This window comes from Phaethon aethereus (assembly GCF_964289735.1).
Source record: "Phaethon aethereus genome assembly, chromosome: 6".
Classification (NCBI taxonomy): Eukaryota; Metazoa; Chordata; class Aves; order Phaethontiformes; family Phaethontidae; genus Phaethon; species Phaethon aethereus.
In genome coordinates, this window is record NC_138580.1 from 31,341,409 (window position 1) to 31,362,280 (window position 20,872).

At 41.1% G+C, this 20,872-nt stretch overlaps 1 protein-coding gene across 1 annotated transcript in view; it reads left to right on the forward strand.

Moving 5' to 3' along the window:
- Positions 1 to 20,872, forward strand: part of SATB2 (SATB homeobox 2) — a 131,489-nt gene that overhangs the window by 62,814 nt on the left and 47,803 nt on the right. The window contains exons 5-6 of the mRNA XM_082001428.1: positions 1,531 to 1,633; positions 14,280 to 14,752. Coding sequence (XP_081857554.1) covers positions 1,531 to 1,633; positions 14,280 to 14,752 — 576 coding nt within the window. The remainder of the gene's footprint in view (positions 1 to 1,530; positions 1,634 to 14,279; positions 14,753 to 20,872) is intronic.

Genomic DNA, 20,872 nt, shown 5'->3' on the forward strand with positions numbered 1-20,872 from the left:
CTGAAAGTGGAGTTACCTGTTGAAGACTGAAACTAATCAGCACCACCCAGTTATCTTAAGTCTACCAGTTGTGCTCACATTTTTTAGGTCCCCAAAAAAGAGTTCAGGAACAGCTGGAGTCCTGGGATATTGCAGTGAATTGGGTAGAAAGCTGTATAAAGCTGGAAGAGGGAGGGTATGTTTTTGTTTTTAAAGCATTGTTAAAATCGAATAAGCCAATGTGTAAGCCTTGTCGCTTTCCAACGATGGCCGAGATCCCATTTTGCACAAGAGCCTGCAGGAGCCGGTGGGCCAGAGCTTGAACCTACGGTAAATAGCTCGTTCGAGCTGTGAGATCATCCTCACTCTCTCGTCTCTGTGCAGAAAGGTCATGCAATGTGCCAGGCCTTTTTCTGAGCTTTGACGTAAGTGAGGAAAGGAAGGCATAAGAAAAATGTGATTTCTGGAGAAGGAGCATTGGCTCCCATATGTTAGTGGTGTTGGATTGCATTTCCTTGCTGTACGTGCAGTGGGAATGATTTGACCCTGGAACAGTTGAGGCAGGGGGAGAGGAAAGCAAAATGTTGTTGTTAAAAAGATGCCTCCTCTATAGAATGGATGAAGGATGGGGAGAAAAAAAAGTAAGGAAGAACTACCAGTAACAGGGCACTTTCCCACCCTATGGGCAGAAGCATCGCAGATATAAAGTATCATTTTTACGGGTATCAGGTGCTGCAAAACAGCTCTGCTCCTCTCTGCTTCAGTTGGTTTGTACTGAGTCGCTTAGAGGGAATTCGCTCTGAGTAGAGAGGGATGGTGGTTAAGCAAGTGGTATTTCAGTTTTGTTGAGCTTTTTTGTGGTTTTTGGCTGTTCTGTATTGTAGTACACGTATTTCCCTTCGCTCTGAATGGCACTATTAATTTCTCTTTTGGGTGATTTTTCACACGAGGGCTAATCACACGTTTCTATAAATTATATTAATTTAACTTATTTGCCTAACTGTTGTTCTTCAGCGAGTAGCACGGATGTTCTCCAATTTTTGGCTGTGTGGTCTTGCTGCATTTGGAAGCAGAACAGAGACATCTGAAAAGCATTATTTGGATTATGCATGCTGGAGCATCTAATCTTACCTTTAGGATCTGGTTCCTAAATCATGCTTGTTCTCACCCGAGTGCAGTGAGCATGTGTTCCCCAGCACGGCACCACCTTTTATTATGCAACCGAAGTTTAGATACTGTAATATCACAAGTACAAAGTGAAGTAGAACTGCCCCCCCCCCATGCCACCTGAGCTGCAGCTCTCAGTCTAGGTTTGTACTGCATCTTTTTTGCATTATTATGAAAAATAATAATAATAATTTTCTAATTTTAATTATGTCTGGTAACACAGAATAAAACCAATTTTGTGTACTCATCAGATACTTCTTTTGCTTTTAAAGTCGCAAATGGGTGATCATTGTGCGCTTGCATGTCATTCACCTTCCCTGGTAAAGGTTTCTAATCGTGCAAGATATTTTAAAACACTTTTTGTCTTTCTTTCTGTACTTCCAGAGTATGATTTCATCCATTGTAAATAGCACATACTATGCCAATGTGTCAGCAACCAAGTGCCAGGAGTTTGGGAGATGGTACAAAAAGTACAAGAAGATTAAAGGTAAATTGATTTTTTTTGTGACTTTCCAAGTTCTTGCACTGACAGTTTGAGATTATTTGCTTTAAGTAAAAGTGATAATAAGTTATAATAATATTAGTGGATTTGTCTACAAAGAGGGCACAGTCACAGCACATTCGAAATTAAATCTGATCCTTTACAAACAAGGCTGGCATGAAAACACAGGCCACTTAAAACATGCTTAAAATATCCCATTTAGCTGTGCTGAAAGATCAACTGTGTTTTGAATTAAGCTAAAACATTTTGGAAAAAAAAAGTTCTAGTAGTTCTGGATTAAAAAGTGAAATGGCTATGTAAATTACCTTAGTTGCGTTTTATTCATGAAAGCTAAAAAACTGTCTAAGTTACATGTGCCCTTGCTCTCTGTTTTCAATACCACTAAGTGTACTGGCATTCCTGCCTTGTTTTATTGTGTGGAATCTGGATACCAGTGGTGCATTTAATGTTTGTTAGGAGACGTTGCTAAATAACAAGGTGCTGCACCACTGAAGTTAAGATGAAAATAGCCTACTGTTTGTATTTTTTCTACAACGAAGTTACATTAGTTGGTTAGCAGTGAATGCCTGAGGCAGTAAAATTATTTTACAAGTTCATCCCACTCTGACACTGAAATGTTTGATCACCTTGTAATAGTACATGAAGTGATGTGACAAGCATCTGTCATGTGTAGTTTTTTCTTTTTATTAATTCTTTCCTTTGGGAAGGGACTTGTGTGTGTACTGGATCATTTGTGTACTGAACCATTTGTTTTGTAAGTTTTTCGCTTTAAAACACGTCTGTGCTTTGAGCAGGAGTTTGGGGATAGTCAAAAGCTTTTCCACAATACCAACTGGCTCCCTCTCTCCCCAAATGTCCATCAGCCTTGGAGATTAGCTTTACCCTGTGATAGGTTTTTCCACAGTTTTTTTCTCTGTTACACCACTGAAGGGAAGATTCATTGTCTCAAAGAAGACATAGACTATTTTTCTGTTGTTTCTGCCTGTGATCCTTTCAGTGGCCACGAAAATCATAACAGGATTCGCAAGCATTATGCAGAAATAGGGTAATGTCCTTCTTCAGAAGCCATTGTATTTTCAGTCACATGAAGATTAGCATCTTTCAAAAAAAGTCTGCCATCTTTTTCTCTTAAAAGGCAGGCATACATGAGTGATGAAAGGTTGCTTGTTTAGTTTCTGTAGGACAGACTAGAAATCTGCATGATAATAGCATAAAGAGTCTGCTACTTGAGTTAGGAACACATGAAACAATTGCATAAAATATCAGAACAAGTTCTGAGGCATCTGGTTTTCCTCTGCATGTCTGGCTTGCATGGAGCATACCTGTGACATGCTCAGGCCTGGGCTGTGCAATGACGAGATTTTCACGGGAGGTGGGGGACAAGAAGGTTTTATGGAAAATTATTTGTGTCTAGAAGGAAGATTGTTCAGGCAGAAGTGGGGTAATAATGTAGAAGAGGAAACGGAGGTGTTGCTTTTCACCTACGAAAATGATTTAGGCTTGAAGTAAAACTGTTGGTTGGACATTTTTGTACATGTCTATGCTCCTGCCAAACAAACTGGATAGTTTCTTCTCTCTTTAAATTGCCATTGTGTGACTCAGAATTGTTTCTTTCTCTACATGGTGTCTCCTAATAAAAGAATTTCATTTGAAGTGCTGTAACATATCCTCTTGGTTGAAAAACAATCAAAGGAATCAAACAGCTTCAAGGTCATCACCGTTTGCTTTTACTTGCCATTCTGGGAGAACAGAGGCAGGCTCTTTTTTTTTTTCTTCTTTTTTCCAAACTGGGTAAGGGTGCGAGTTGCAGAGGCATTGGAAGGCCTTAACTGTAGTGTCCTTAAGTGCAGAGATGCCACTACAGCTTCTGAGTGTTTCTAGTCCGCTGCTGTCTTCCACTTTCTTCCATTCGTAGAGCACTGAGTTCTTTAAGCTCTTACTTTTTTTACTTAGTAAGTGCACAGTTAAATTGTTAAGTGCAGTAAAAGCAGAATGAGACCTCAATCAAGAGGTCAAGGATCCAAACCTGAAGAGTTTGCCAGATAACTCTGTATCTGTGCTATTCAAAGAAATGCAGCCAGTCGTTGCTGTTTGGAAGTGTATGTGTATGTTAGGAGGAGGAGAAAAAGGAAGGTTAAGGTATGTGTGAAGTAAACACAAGCTGCTATAAAGCGGTTCAAGTAGTGTTGATTCATCAACCATATGAGTGGGAGAGAAAACAAAGAGTCTGTGGCAGGTACAGTGGTGCATGGAGAATAACAGCCATGCAACTTCAGGGCGGTAATCTAAACCCCCTGGAAACAGGAAGACTTCTGCACTTCTTTGGGTGGTTTCAATTTCTCATCTCTGTTTTCATGACATTCTGTTTCTTTTCTGTAGCCAGATATTCCTACAGGACAGCTCAGTTAGTATGCCAAATCAGTGACTTGAGTTAGATGCTTCAGTCATCACATAGTTCCTCTAATAATAATTAAAAAAAGGACTTAGGTTTTTCATGAAGGTGGATGGATGACACAATTAATTTTTTGGCTTGTGATTCAGAGAGGGTAAAACTGTAATTTAGAGTCTTCGGGACCAGCACCCATATCGATGTGTAATTCTAGAGCTGGTTATTAGAAAGTAAAAGCAAAAAACAATTCACATGAGCTGTGGTAAACGCAAAATAGGAAGGGGCTTCAAAATGACTTTATTGACGTTGCAAACTAAATGCAGCCTATGGTGTTAAATGTGTTTCATATTATCTGCTAATGTCTGTTTTAATAAAACAGTGGGAACTAAATGGTTGCTTCTTAATCAAAACCATGATTTCCTCAACATAAGCTATGTGATTCTGTTACAAATTGCCACATATAGATCTCCTAGGTCAAACTTTTTTCCTTTCTCATAGAAATAAATAAACAGTAAAATAATTATACACTCTGGAAGATCAAAGTAATTACAACTGAATCCAGGCAAAAATAAAAAGTTCTCTGAAAAAAAAAGAAAAAAGAAAAGCATCAGGTTGCCGAGTATATAGTTAATGTTTAAATAAATATAAGAAAGTGAACAATCAATAATTTGATATCATTAGCAACAGATGTAAAAGCTGTACACAAATGGAATTGCATCAGATCTCAAGTAAACATTCTCAGTGTGCATTCTGTTGAACTCACCGAAAAGACAGCTAAACTATTTATGCTCGTAATTTAAAAAAAGTTTTCAGTTAGTTCAGCTCAGCATGGTAATTTTGTCTTGTGTCAAGACGATGCTAGAATAAAATTCTGCTTGAATTTTTTCTCCCACCCCGCCCCAACCCCTTAAGGTTTTAAGACATTCACAGTTTACTCAGTGGCACGAGAGTTAGTATACAGACAGATTCTGGAACTGGCTGGTGTGAGGATGGAGGCTTTTTGTCTTCTCCTGGCTCCTAACCACTTGGGGTACGTGCGAGGACATGAGTGAGTTTATAACAGGATGTCCAGTCTTTCCAGCCCCTTTGGGATATACGTATATACTTGAAGGAGAGCTTATAGTAACACAGTTCTAATGGAAAATATGCAGTAGCTGGGGAACAAAAAGCTTACAATTCTTCTGTGAACTTTCTCATCCCCTCATGGACATCTGTAATTATATGGGGTGGTAATTAGGCTATCTAGTTTGTATTGTAATTTTGTTCAGAATAGGCACCATGAATGAATTTAGTATTACTATATGAAGCCTTTTAAACTCTTTTTATTTACTTTTAAATTTTTCTTCTTTTTGAAGGATGCAAGGCATTTTAGTGCACAGTTGTGCATACATGATGGGGTTTAAGTGTTTTTAAACCTACTTGTATAAAGAATTAGAGTTGTCCCTTATTAATAAAGGTTGCATATTAATTGATGACAACTATACAGCAAGGGATTAGTCCAGTGGTTCTCAAACTGTCTTTCTCCTGCCCAGTCTCACTGGGTTACTTCGCTCAATCTGAGAACTGCTCATCTGGTTTCTCTAGGTGCTGAACTTGCTGAAGCTGGGAGAAAGTATTCCACGTTGTTGAAATTCAGGATTTGAATAATTATTTAAAAGGCTTGCATTGATTCTTAATTTGATTAACAAATAGATACACAAATAAAAATAAGACTTTTAAAGTAACTAAAGACATATATACACACATATAAATAACTATATATATAACTATATATAAACTATATGTATATATGACAAGAGAAGTATTTCAGAACTTTGCCATGTGACTCGGATCGCTGTCAAGGGATAAGACTTGTACCAGTTCCCTACTCATTGCCCAGTGTTTTGGGTTCATAGCATTTAGAAAATTTTTTAGCTCTATTTCGCGACAGATACTTCACTTCCAAGTGTCATGCTTTCTATTTTTATCAGGAGGACTATCAGTGTATCAAAATTCTTTCACAACTGAAACTCTTAACTGGTGTGAATTTTTTCTTTTTGCCTGATGACACAACTTAGCGTGGTGGGAGAAAGTTGGGAAGGCAGAGGGGAGAAATAAATACATTGTGAACTTAAAAATAAAAAGACATATTTTCTTTGTCTCTGTATTAAGAACATTTAATCTTTGCTCCTGCTATCAGTGGCTGTCAAAATATAGCTTTCTGTGGATGTGAGTTTTGAGACTGTGGCGGTCTCAAGGTTTTTGTGGAATCATGGAGCTTTTCAGTTTAAAGGACGAGGGCTCAGTTATTTGTATTTCAACAGATCAGGAATGTAAGAAAAAGCATTTATAGCTTCCTTATATTGAGAATCTGCTTTGGCTGCTCTTTGATTTTTCCAATATTACTGATTTGTTGTTTGTGTGTTATTTTATTCTTCAAAGTATGTTTGCTTATTTCCCATAACGGATAGGCAGAGCTATCTGTTTTTCTTATAATGTGTTCTAGAAGCTGTTGTAGGTTGAGAGAGGTTAGAAACAGGATTCAGAAGGGATCCCAGCTTTCTTATTTCCAGGCTGAAGGAACCTAGGATTGTGGCACCGTGATAACGCCAGTGCAAGTCTGCGGAAAATTGTCATTGTATGCTTTGAGGAATAGTTTTAAATTGTTCCTCTGAAGCACATGTTGTGGAAGCCTCGTGAGAAGGCATACCAGATCTTTCCCAAGTAGTGTTTTCGACTTTTAAAAATATCCTATTTATTGATACATGCATGTGTACATAAATCTCTCTGTGTAAATAGAGCGGTTTATATATATGTATGTATGTATGCATGTATATGCAAATATAGATCTTGAGGCAGAAATGTTAAGTTTTTTAAGAACAGATCATTTCATGTCTGGTATTAGTCGCAGCTCTGGCAGTAAACCACTTAGGGTCATTCAGGTCAGCTCTGTGGCTCTTGACATTACTGTAATTTTTCCTTTGCTTACTTTTACACTCATGACTCTATTTATTTCACTAAAAATAGGACTTTCCTCACTTTCTTAAGGAAAAAGGAAAGAAAACAACATCATTCACAGGCAAGCTTTTCAGTATCTAGATGACATACACGACCTGAAGATCATCTCTGACTCAAAGTCTGTGGACTTCTGTGCTGTTTTATGAGGAGAGTAGTTCATTGGTTTGCATTGGTCATGAAGAAAAAGTGGTATCCCTCTTTAAATATAAGTTTAAAGCTGTCAAGATTCAGCAAGAGCTATAGACCCCTGGACTGCTGTTTTCCACACCCGCACTAGCATTTTGTATTTCAGCGTTGTCCCTGACGTTAAGTGCCAGTTTGGGGGATTTTGTGTGCGTGTATTGTTAAGAAACAATTTACCCACTGCAGTGCATTCCAGGAGCTTTATGAGTTGTAGCCCTCTTGGCTATTCCTCTCTGTAAAGAGAATTAAAACAGACCCTTTGGGTGTTTGGTTTTTTACGTAAGCATAACTTTTATCTAAAGTAAATGCATATATGGATTTCAGCTTTGCAGAATGTCTTTCATATCTTCTGGCTGTTTTGGAGCAGCGGCTCTCACTCTAATAGCACATGTGTCGTGGCAGAAGGGCATGTGCGGTTAGCTGAATGCCATCTCTTGCATGGGCATGTGGCTGGAGCTGCAGCTATTGCTGCTTCAGGGAGCATAGGTCAGTACAGTAAAGGTTGGAAACCTTTCTGTAGAGAAGCTGCCTAGCCGTTTGTCCCATGTCTTGTCCCTGCCATGCAGGGACATTATACCTTTTTTCGCTAAGAGAGGCTGACCAAACCTCCTCAAATAATGTCACTCAACTTTATGGTTTTAAAATGTCTCCTGCTCCAAGTAGAATGCTTTTCTCAGTGAGGACCAGTTGTGGGCTGAGGCTGGGACTTCTTTCTACCCAGCTGCTTTTGAATTCTTAGTGAAGGATGGTCGTCTTCATTTTCTAAAAAGCAAACACTTTTTTTCTTTAAATCTGTAGAATCTCAAAATTAATTTTCCTTCATATTTAAAAAAATATCTTTGTGCGCTGACAAACAGTTAGCTCAAAGGAAAGGAATCTTCAGAAAGTAAGCATTAGTGGAGAGAAGATTGATTATTTTTGTCTTATTATTATTTTTGAACGGGAGGAAAACCTGAAGCTTAGGTACAAGCATAAGCTTTCCTGGCATGAAGACTGCAGTGTGACTGTTTGGATCTCATAGAATACGTAACTTTGAGAGCACAATTGAATTTTGTTCACTTGAAGTATCTGAAGAGTTTATATGTCTGTCTTAATGATGTTTGTGTGTCTCATTCCTTTTACGTATCTCCTGGAGGGATTGCACAATTGACTGGGTATTCAGGAGGTTTGTACCTCCTTCTTGAGGTGCCCACAAAAGGTTAGTACTTAAATAGCAGGCCAGACTTCTGTCACAATAGTTTGACAGGAAGGGAGATACTTTTATATCAGATGACGCCATCAGTCCATCTAAACCAGTACTCTCTGTGTTTCTGTCAGACAGTTCTGAGCAATGTTTGCCCTACTTCTCCTCCTCCATTTCACCTGACCAATATTCATGCATTCGATGAGGTGGTCACTAAAGCTCTTTCAACATAATGCTTTTCTCTACCTTATGAATCTGGCATGTCGTGTCTACAAATGATGTTAACATCCTTATGAAGAGCTGAATTCGTACTTCTGTGCGCCCTCTTGAACTTGCATAGTGACACAAAAGTAATGTAAAAATAAGATAATGGGTTAAATTTTTCTTTTCAGATAAGCATCTTTGGAAGCAATGCAATCCAGAGACAGCCCGTCAGAATAATATGACTTACTATATTTAAGCAGAATTGACAGATAACATGTTAGCATCTCTGTGTCATCCTAAGGGATGACTTGGATCTAGTCTTTGGGACAAGAGGAGATGGTCAGCTGTGCAGAGAGAGGCACGACAATGTTAGTACACTCTGCTCAGTTCACCTGAAACTGATGCTCATCAAAGGCCCACTTTTATGATGGTTCTTCTAAATACAAAAATAGTGACAATAGGAACTGAGTGATTTGCAACACAACGAAGAACAGACAATGGCCTTTCCTGCCTGTTTTGCATTAGGCTTGGATAAAGGCTTTTGCTACCCACAGCCAGCGGCCAAACAATTTCTGTATGTGCTGTATAGCTATTTTGAGGTTATTTGCTGTCCTGCAGGAGTAGAGGAAGGGAGAGATTTTAAAAGTTACAACTTCTTATCAAGTCTGCCTCTCCAGTCAACCTGCTTTTTTTTCCAGTCCCCACTACAGGGACAAATGGCCCAGGCAGAGATCAGACAGTACATGAAGTCAGTGAATGACTTTGGGTAAATACGAAGATTAGATGTTGAATGAAAATGAGACTCCTCAGACCAGCCCTTTTGCACTGAAGTGGTTGAGTGGGCTGTGATTAAAAGAAATAAGTAATTATCCTAATTATAGATTAAAAGATACAGGGTTACCACTTTAAAAGCATCTCCTGTGCTCTGGAGTGGTTCTCTTATTTACCAAGTGGTTGTTCATAATTACGTAGCATAAGCAAGAGGGCACCCTCTCTGTGTGGTGCAGCAGCCCTGTCTCTCCAAGGCTCTTCATCCCCCAAGCATGGATCCAAAGTTCAGGTCTTGCTCCAGTGAGTAGGATGGTGCTAAGCCAGGAGAAATTGTGGGAACCTTTCTATCTCAAGCTTAGTGCAGGGCATACCAGAGTTCACAGAGCTCTCCCTGCTTGGCCATGACCACCACTGGTAATGGCTTTTATGATCACCAGGTTTTAAATAATAAATGAAACAAAGAAGCAAACTCTGAAGCACTGGAGAGCAGCCGTGGGTGGTGACGTCCTGTCACAATTGAAGCATGGCAATTCTGCCGGCTAGTAACTTATTACAAAACGTTTTGTTACCAGCCTCTTCCTACTCTGGGGCAAAGTGCCTGTATGCCTGTGGGACCGAAAAGTTCAGGACTCGCTGGGTCATGGGTGCTGGCAGGTCCTCTGTATCCCCACTGCAGTGCAGCGCTGGGAGACGTGTTACACTCTTGTTCTCCCCTCCGCATCCGTTATTGTGCATAAGAATTCGGTTTCCAGTGCTGTCAGTCAATTCACTGCCGCTCTTAAGCCCTAAATGCCCCACAGGCTGTTTGTCAGAATGTTCCTATTAACAACTCAGTGAAAATAAAGGGTGAGGGGAAGAGAAGGTGGAGAAATAAATCTGATTTTAAATCTTTTGAGCTGGTTTTATTTCAAATGGAAAGTTGCATGCGGACCACCCCAAGCTATTGTGCTGTGGACTGCCTCAGCTGCTTTACTGTGCAAGGAAGATTTGGGTAGAGGTTAAGAGCATCACACAGGGGAAGGATGCACTGGATTCCTTTTGTGCTGTATCCAGGAAGTTTCTAGCTCAGTATGGAGTTTAAATACATTGACACACGTGGTAATCATTATGAGAAGAGAAAGGAACATTGAAATAGGACAATTTGCTGCTCCCATTCTGGGGATTATGTTGGTTTCTGACTGTCTTGTAGAGGTAGTGACATGTTGTAGGAGAGTGTAGGAAAATGAAGGGCAGATGCTATCCTGGAGTGCTCGGAGAGCTGCTTGCTGAGCTTAGTGCAGTACCTGTTGCCCAGACACCTTGTATCCACCTACCTAGCGTGTGGCTTCAGAAGGGTGGGTTGGCTCTGAAATACGACCGTACTGTTGCACTTGGTTTAGAAGAGCTCTTCAGGCAGAGAGCTGCAGAATTGTGTGATACAAGGAGAAAAGGGAAACGCTGCTATGTCTTTTGCTGTGGTCACACCACAGCTGGAGGTGGGTAACAGCCCCTTGGACCAGCTTTTGCTTAGCTAGCACAGACATCGCTAGCAGAGGAAGTTTATCAGCAGTACTTGAACGTAGACAGCACACATCCATGGAGTCCTTTCCTTCCTAGTTTAAGGTTCTGCTGTTCTGTCTTCACTGCTTTGTATTCCAATATAGTCAAGTACCAGCTAGTTCATACAGGACTACAAGAGCTGTAAATGTATCCCCAGTTTGAGTGGAGCAATAGCAAACAAGGGAAAGGTAAGGGAAAGACTGTAATGGGGTAGGAACATGGGAAATGGAGGATGAAATGGAAAAACCCTGTCTCAGGCAGATCGGAGGCAGAACATTGGTGTCACGGCAGCTTTGTGGCTCCTGTATCCCTTTTTTCTTAGAACGTTGCTGGCAAGCTGGCCTGTCTCCCAGGGCAGTGCCAGTCTCCATCTGGGGGTTGTCTCAGGCTTGCTTCTATCCAGCCCCGCAGAGCCCTACCAATCTATAGTTGCCAAAGAACAACAGGGAATCTGATATGGGCAATGTGTTAGAGAAGGAAAGAGTCTTGAGGAGTTGAGTAATGCACATTTTTTCCATCCAACGTAACTGTTAATGGTAACCTTTTATTATTGAAGTGGTTGAAGTGACTAGAATCTGGTTTGTTTATTGGGAGTATATGCATGGCTGTATAGTCTAATGTGATCAAAAAAGGGAACTGATAATAAGGGAAAAATACACCTATGGAAGCAAGTCAGGTGATGTCTCTGTGTAATTGTAATTCCGAGTAGCACTGCAGAGATTAACAGCCTGGCAGCCTTTTCATCTTAAACTTTATTTTTATAGGGGTTTATAACTTGGCACTAAAGTCAGGAGTGGGTGGAAACTTGGCGAATGTGGTTCAACCCAGAAAGTGAATGTTATTTATATTTATTTCTCACCAAGTTTTCAAAAACACTTGGTTACTGTTTTTGTGTTCTAACAAGTAGTAATTTGTTGGTTTCAGTGACTTATACTCTCTGTGTTTCTTAAACTACAAAATAGTTCAGAACTTATTTCAGCTCTTCTGAAACTCCTACTGGAAGGACTCTAGATTTCTAGGGGTGTAAATGAGGACTGAAAGTAGGTACTATTATTTTCTTTTAGTAGGATGCTCCAAGTATTTCATATATATGCATGCATATATATGTACACTGAGCTAACATCTTTATTCTATTTACATCATATTAATTCTTGATTGCTAAGTAGCTCCTGCACCTTTGGAATAATTACATTTGGTTTCACTGGCAACTGTGTGTATTTAATGGCATTACTCAGGTGCAGGCTTACTGCGGAGAGGCTGAGGAGGCAATAGTTAATATGGCCACGTGGGCTTTGAATCGTCTGTGTCGTGGAACGTGATCTTCCCCACTCCCATGCCCACACATGACATCTCTATATCAACACTGAGTCTGTCCGTGGCATTAACACTGCTTGTGTTTCATACTTCACATTGATTTCATGTCTGTTCCTAAAGCCAAGAGACTAGCGGTAGAGAGCTTTCTGTACCTGATTTTCAGGGAGCCCTACTGACATCGTGAGGAGCAGCATTTGAATAGGGATTGTCAATATTTTCAGCAAACTGAAATACTGCATTATGTCTTTGGCATAGTGTGCATAATGTAGCAAAATGGTCATCTGCTGACAGTAATGTTTGTGTATTGCATGTATTGCATTGCATTTTGTAGTTGAAGTGTACTGCACAAATAGGCACTTATTTAGAAAATCAGTCATGTTCAAACATCGGCTTATGTGGGAAAATTAAATTAATGATTTTCTAGACATGCTTAATTTTTATTTTTAAAAGTTTTAAAAAACATTTGTTTTATAAAGGTTAAAGATATTGTGGGGTTTTCCTTTAAAAGACTGGGAAGAGTGAGTTACAATTTCTTACAAGAAAATCCTGGATGCTAATTCACCTAGTTGTAACATTCAATGCTTGTGAAGTTCCAGAATGACAACCCTAAAGATAGTAACTGTGTTTGTGTGCATTCAGGGCATGATTCCCTCCGCAGTGAGAATTCAGCCCTTTCCGCCTGATATTAACTCTGGAAGGTGAAAAGAGCTGTCTTTCTATTTAAGAGGAAACAGAGGAAGTCATCAGTAAACTGTCATCCTGAGTATTAACTGTGTAAAGCTTCAAAGCTTTATATAGGTGAAGTTTTTAAAAGTTCAAAAAAGAGTTCAAAGCCGTGTACAGTTGTTAACCATTACACAAGTTATAGTATTATGACATTTATGAAACAAATCCTATCTTGTTACTTGCTAAGGGCAATACAGGGATGAGGTAGTAGTTTTCCAGTTGTGTGATATGCATCCCTGAACACTTTTATATCAGGTCAGTATTTAAATGCCTATCCAGCTGCATGTAGTGACGTTCATGGAATCTGCAACCTACTGTAAAATGACTTCTGATTACTTAATATTATCTAAGTAATAGTTACATTTATGTACTTTAAAATTTCATTTCCTGTTTCAAATACCACTTTTAGAGGAAGTTTAGTTTTGTAATATGTTCATTTAGTTCTGCAGTTACATGAGAAGATGCTGCGATATGGCTGACAAGATATTTCAAAGGGACAATCTGTATCAGTATATAAAATTACAGTATATACATTTTGTGTGTAGTGTTGCATTTTTTTGTAGCATGGTGTCACTTAGGGATCATGGAGTCTTTGTTGTGCTAGACAAAGGTTTTCTGAAGAGAGTGGAGCCACTTTCTTTAAAGCAGGCATTCATGCAGAGATGCTTTAAGGTTTCTGGACAGACTCATAGCAATGAGGCTTTGGATATAGGAACCATTGCTTCAAAATGTTCTCATGTGTGAATTGTGTAGTTTTGTAGCATGCTTTCGTTACCAGATAACTTCGTCTACACACAACACAAGGTACAGTTTATGTTGGAAAAGATAATAGTTGCTGAGTTTGTAATGAGAAGCTGTTCCATGAGCTGCGCAGAGAATGGTTTGGTTTCCGTTGGGTGTGTGTGAATGGATACTAATTTGAGTTTCTTTCCTTCACCTAGATGTCAGTAATTTTGAAACATTAACCCTTTTAAAAGTTATTAGTTTGCTGTGACAGATTCCAAAGTTAGTGACAGTGTAGGAGGAAATGTCCAAGCTCGTTTCTTCAGGAAATGAGGCTGGAGAGGATACCTGGTACCTGTTTGATAAGGAGGCTTCCTGAACAGTGGGTGATGCCTGACAAGTCCAAAAGGATGTTAACTATTGTTGTTGCTTTTACTTTGTGCTGCTTTTGCTTATGTTTCTTTGAAGCTTTTATGCAAGTGTAGATTTGCAAACTAAAGCAGCTGCTGTTGTGTACAGTCACCTGCAGTAACCCTTATCCTAAGAGTTCTCTTGTAAATGCAAACTGAAATGACAACAAACTAATTTTTGTCTTTTAACAGTGGAAAGAGTGGAAAGAGAAAACCTTTCAGACTATTGTGTTCTTGGTCAACGTCCCATGCACTTACCAAATATCAACCAGCTGGCAACCTTGGGAAAAACTAACGAACAGTCTCCTCATGGCCAAATTCACCACAGTACTCCAATCCGAAACCAAGTGCCAACGATGCAGACAATGATAAACCCTGGGCTCCTGTCTCCTCAGCTCAGCCCACAACTGGTGAGGCAGCAGATAGCAATGGCCCATCTGATAAACCAACAGATTGCTGTCAGCCGGCTATTGGCTCACCAGCACCCACAAGCTATCAACCAACAGTTCTTGAATCATCCACCCATTCCTAGAGCTGTCAAACCAGAGCCATCAAATTCATCGGTGGAAGTCTCTCCAGATATTTACCAGCAAGTCAGAGATGAGCTGAAGAGAGCCAGTGTGTCTCAAGCTGTCTTTGCAAGAGTAGCATTCAACCGCACACAGGTATCAATTTCTGTTCTATAACCAAGAAGTTCTGAGGGGGCAAAGTTGTGGCTCGTGTGGGGCTGTATGGTTGTTGCAGGTCAAGGCAGGAGGTGTGCCATGGAAACAGGTCAAACCAGCCTCTGTTTTTTCCCCCAGTCTCTTTGTTGGGATTGAACAAGACTTTGTAATTGCAATTGGTTATGTCTGTGCCGTCACCTGAGCTTTGTTCTCTAGCAGTAATTCTGCTTGTGTGAGTTCTTCCCTGAGTTCCTCTCTGTGGTTATAAACTTCCACATCTGCCCCTGCCTGATGGCCAGGAAGAGGTAACAAGAGACTCTGAGAGTCAGAGGTGTCTTTGGGCTTCTGTCACTTCCTCAATTCCTTCCTGTGGTACAACGATGCCACAACTAGTGCCAGAGGCGACTGCTGCAAGAAATGTGTAAGACAAGTGTGCATAGGCCTAAAGACCGACTGCTGGGAAAGATGTCTGCCATCTGCAGCAGATCGTGTTTGCTTTTGTACATCTGAGACAGGTTTTCTCCCTTGCCTAGTGAAATGCAGATGTTGAAATGATCCCATGATAGCGTCAGCTTAAGCCTAGCACCTGGAGTACCCGGGGTGACTGTGTTCAGAAAGACAGGCCACTTAATTTATCCTGCTGCCGTTCAAGGCATGCAAATTATGATCTCTCAATTGTGATACTCTGTAGCAAGGCTAAGGAAGTGGAAAGTGGCTTAATATTTAATATTGGTACAAATTTCTTTTGTGCAATTGCAATTGGTCTTCGGGGTAAACTTTACTAGCAAGAGAAAAAAGGGTATGTGTGTGTCTCCTGGAGTTCTGTCCCTTGCCCCGTACAGTGCCTTTGTCTGTTCTCCTGGATTAATGATTTTCTTTGGCACTGCCATATTGGAAATGCCATGTTATGAGGGAACTAATTAAAGTATGGAGCACATTTTTATGACTTCCCTTCTTCCATTAAATTCATAAGATGGCTGCACTCAGAAAAAACATTCACTTCCAATCAACATGACTTTGAGTTCTGGGGTTAGCCTTGAGGATATCAAATGAAAACTACCTAGGAATGTATGAGTATTTCCTCTTTAAAATGCTGCTTTTAATTTGGAAAAGCTTTTCATCCCTCTGGGATCATAACCCGTTGTATATAAAGCCTGGTATAATCAAGGTAGATGGTATTGACAGAATGACATATTCTGAACTTGAGTGAGAGGTCGGCAGTAACATTGCTGCTGAGGGTTTTGCCATTGTCACTGGACATGAAGCGCTGCTTTAGCCAGACTGGGAGATGTGGATAATGCCCAAGGCTGCCATTAAACCAAAAGCTCATTCCCAAACGAGAAAGCTGTCATACAACTTGTGTGTTAAATCAACAGTTCTACTCTAGTATTTAAAAGGAGGCAAGGTTTAGATTCTGTGTATTTAGGAAACCCCAAGCCTTGCATATTACTGACCAAACATTGTATATTGACTTTCCAGGGCAGCAGGGAAAAGGCAAGCGTGTGGGAGAGACCACTCTGGCCTCTGCCTAGCCCTGACACAGCATTGAATCTGCCTATGGTGTTTAATAGCAGCTACAGTAGAGATTGTGCCACATTTGTGATAGATAATCTGAAATCTGGACTAAATCAGCTGCAGTGTGGTTTGGGGTTTTGGGGTATGGGGCTTTTTTGGTCTTTTCATACCTCCCGCAGTGTTCTGGCATAGATCTAGTGGGTTTAGGACACTAAATGGGTCTTTGGGTGAAATGTGGTTTCTTCCCAACTTCAGTGGCTCCTGGCAGTGTGACTGTGGGCCAGTCACACCTGACAGCATTTTCAAATGCCATGTATGACTTAGGACACCAGGTGTGTAACCATTCAGACTGAGCTCACTCATCAGGAGCACAGACATGAGCAGACGTGCCAAGGTAATGTCCTTTGAGAAGGTGTGAAGCACTTCCTGGGCAGGGCTGCACCTGGAGATGGGATGTGATGTTCTGTCCTCCGACCAGTTTATGTTTGAGTTCAGTGTATAAAATGGTGTCTGTAATTCAGCATGCAAGTATCCCTGGTTTTGTCAGTCCTCCTGCCCTCCTGCTGTCATTTTTCCTAGGGTGCACTAACTTCCCTAGCTTTTCTTGAAAAAAAAATCTTCCCTGATTTTGATTGTTTCATTACAAGATATCAAGACATGTGATTTTATATAAAAGGAAAGAAATTACCTACTTCTTAGCCTTCCATCATAAGTAATATAATGTACAATACAGTCCATGACAGTGGCCAGTCCAGAACAGGCAAGTCTTAAACATTCATAAAAGATTTGCTGATCTCACAGCTGTGTTTCATTAGTCTATAGGGCCTTAGTATAGAAGACCAGTGGACCTTACATATAGTGCATCATATCCCTAGGAGCCATCCCAGTAGCAAAAGAGTGTAGGTACATATTTATGCTTCCCTGTCCTCAGCTTTTAATTCCAACTCAAATCAAGCTCCTCTCACATCAGAGACTGTTGGAGCTATTAAGAAGAGGTGCTCAGACAGTCAGCCTTGCACTGCACAGTAGAAAATGTGGGGTGTTCCTGCACACCCTTGGTGGAGAAGCAAACTCTGTAAAAGGCACTTGAAGTGGAAGTTCAAGTCTACTCTCACCTCTTTGCATTCCCCCTGCTGCCTCCAAGGACCCTCTCCTCCAGAGGTGCAGGCGTGCATTTCTCTCTGGAAATGTCTGGGTTTGTTGCATTTCACAGGAAGTGCCCACCTTAGAAACAGGAGGTCTGTTGTTTCTCATGATGGTCCCAAATAATAGATGCTGTATGCCAGCCAGCTAATAATTGTATTAATCACTGCATTGTGGGCCACTGCTCAGTCTTTCTTCGTGGTAGCTCTATGGTGCACATTAGCCTATAATTAAGTATAGCTTCATGAAATATGTAATGTGAGGCTTGTTTAATAGATAAACTATTCTCTAATTTATTTTAAAGTCCGATGACCTACATACTCAATGCTGAAAAAAACCCTCTTACTAACATTATTTCTCCCCTGAGACCTTCCATCTGAGCAAATCTGTTAAATGAAGTAGAGGAAGCTTTGATCCAAACTAGGGTAAATCCATTGGAACAAATGGCTGACACATGTATGTATGCATGTGTGTGTGGGAAGGGAGACGTGAGGAGGGTTGGAAGAAGGTGAGGTGAAACATCCAAATCTTCCTCTGAAAGCTGGAAATACATAGCTTAGGACAACAATATTAGCTTATACTTGTGGCCATGTTGTCTGCACACATGAAAACAGAGTGCTTCAGGCTCTCTGACAAATCCTGTGCATTTCCTGCAGCACAACGCTCCCACTGAGGTCCCACTCCGAGATGGGGATTGAACTTCAGGCAGCTTTATACCTGCTGTGTGCATGGGAGAGCTGTGCAGCATGTTTGGCTAGGAGCTGGCCCAGGCTGTGTTAGCTGTGAAGAGGGTTTCTTTCTAAGTAAGTTCCAAAGTGAACATTTTCAGATTTATTTGAGACTGGGTATGAACAACCCTCAAAGTGTGTATGACTGATAAATGGTAAATGGACTGGTAAATGCCTTGGGCTAACCTCTGCCCTTCTTTTTATTTTTAGAGGGTCAATGTCACAATTTTAATTCACCCTACTGTGTAATCTAAATGCCTGTTTATTCAGCAAACAGCATAGGTAGAAGAGAGTTCTTAGACCCACAGAGAAAATATAGTTATTGAAGGTGGTTTTAATGACACTGTTCCCAATGAGTGGGAAATTCCTACACATCCTTCAAAATGTGTAAAATGGTGGTGCACACTACCATGTTCATCTAAGCTGGTGTTGCCCACAACCTGCTCAACAATGATAAGAATGGTGTATGCTGGAAAGACGCCCTCTTAGGCTCTATGTAGCCTTCCTTTCTCTTGAGGAAGCCGGCAGCACTGCAGGTTTTAACTCCAGATGTGATCCTCTTTTATGAACTGCAGTGAGTCGCTATTCAAACTTATCAAGCAGGTGGTGTAGCCCAAGGAGTGGAGCTGGGGCTGTTCTGCCCTGTTCCAGGAGCCCTGTTGAGATAAGACTGATGCAGGCAGAGAGGACAACACACAAGGGGTGTTTATATTCCTGGCCTTATGCTTAGCTGGCCACTGTTTCCTTCCCTCCAAGGCAACCAGGGGGCCCACTGGGAAGAGTGGATCAAGAGTGGATACAGGGAAGAGTGGATCGAGGGAGTGCAGAAAGCTTGCTGTGACTAAGGTGGTTAGCAGTATTGCTGGGGCAGGAGCTTCAGTTTCTAGCTGGTGTAATTGCATAGTTTGTGCCCAAGTTCTTCATGGCCAAGATACTTGGCCTTGGCTCCCTTTTGTGGATCTGCTGGCCTGTGACCCACAAGTTGGAAATTTGCAGCCTCCTTGACTTGAATGTGTTGTTTACGGAAATAGTTTGTTCCCTTTGTTCAGCCTGAACTAATAGCTCGCTAATGGAAAGCTAGACATCCTTGTCTGGTCTTAAAAACTGTGTGTAAGAGTGTGAGTGGGTTTGAATGTATGAGCTGTATGAGGCCCATCGAACACTTGGGAGTTACATGGTCATACCTGATATCTTTATTTTAAAATGGAGGGCTTCTTCATTAAGCGTGTTGACATGCAACCAAGTTGTAAGCTGAAGTTGCTATTAAAACTTTATTATTTCACTAATGACATATTAAATCTATGTCATTAGTGAAAGCTTTAACTTTGGCACTTTTTGATTGTATAAAACTGTTCAATCTTGAGAAAAAACAAGGAAAAGTCTGATTAATACTGCAAATCCGCAGGAGAATCGCAACTGTCAGAGGCAAAGCAGATGCACCTTGCAGTTGGAATTGCCCTGTGCACATTTTTAAAAGCAGTCAAAGCTTTGAAAAGGCCAAGGTGAAGGACATGCCTGCAAGACATAGGCTGCAGAGGGTGAGAAGGTTTTAATGCGCAGGGGGAGCAGCTGTCCCTCATTGGTCTCAAACAATGTGCAGTAAAATCAAAGGGGCTGTCATTGCAGGCTGGAGTTCTCCGAAAATGCCTACCTGGCTGAAGCATGCATCATCTTTAAATCATGAGAACTTCTAGGTGACTAGTAGCCTCAAAGCGTGAGCACCCCTCAGGTTGGCTAGCTGAACTACTGTGAAATGCGAGGCAGGACGAGGGGACTGCTGGCCAAAGCTGTTGCAAGGCTATAGGCTTCTTCCTGGAGGAGAACACACACATGGATTTCGGCCAGCCTCAGAGCAGAGTCCTTGTGCCATCTCCCTCTTGCACTATAGTGTCTCCTAATACAGCATTCGGGTTGCAACCAAAAAGTTGTAATAACCAAAGCTTGCTTATCGCAGGTTGTAATGTATTGAGAAATGGACAGGTGGTGATGGTTACAGAAGAAGGAGGACTATTTTGAAGGAAATAGCATGAAAATGCTCTCTCAGATTTACCTTGTCCTTCTCTGGAAAGTTTTTTAGCAAATCTGGAGGTGCTGAAGTGATCTGTGCTCTTAAGAATCCTAGCTGGAAAACAGGTCATTTCAATCCTGCGTTGCATAAGGAAAATGAAGATGCTCCCCTTCCTCTCCTCGCTTGCTCAGCATTCCTCTTTGCTGCAGGCTTGTGGAGTTGCAGTCAGGATGGTTGGTCAGGCTGTAAGAGTCCAGACAGTCTAAATCACTGGATCAGTGAACTGCTGCTCTTCTCGGGAGCGCCCAGTGGACTGCAAAGCCTATAGAGTGAATGGGTGTTTCTGTTGATACCCTTCTTTTTTTTTAAAGCATCTTTTTTTTGCCAATGTTTTGACATAATAGCCAAAACTAGTAAAATGTTTGGGCGAGTGGCCAGCGCTTGTTTTACTGAACAGCCTCAGAAACTGGAAATACCCGTGAACCTGAAGCTTTTTGAATGAAATAGTTGAGGTGCCACATACAGAGAGAGCTGGGTAACACCAGGCATGTTCAAGCTGCTTGTAACTCTCTTCCCAAAGAGCACTGCTCCCTCTCTCCTGCCCTGAGTAGCTCCGGGTGAGGAGTGTTGGCTTTCCAGCCTACAGGTAGGAAGGCAGTGCTTACCCAGCTCGGCTCCTGCCCGGGTTAGCAGGTGCCTAGCCATGCCTCTTTGGATTAAAGGAAG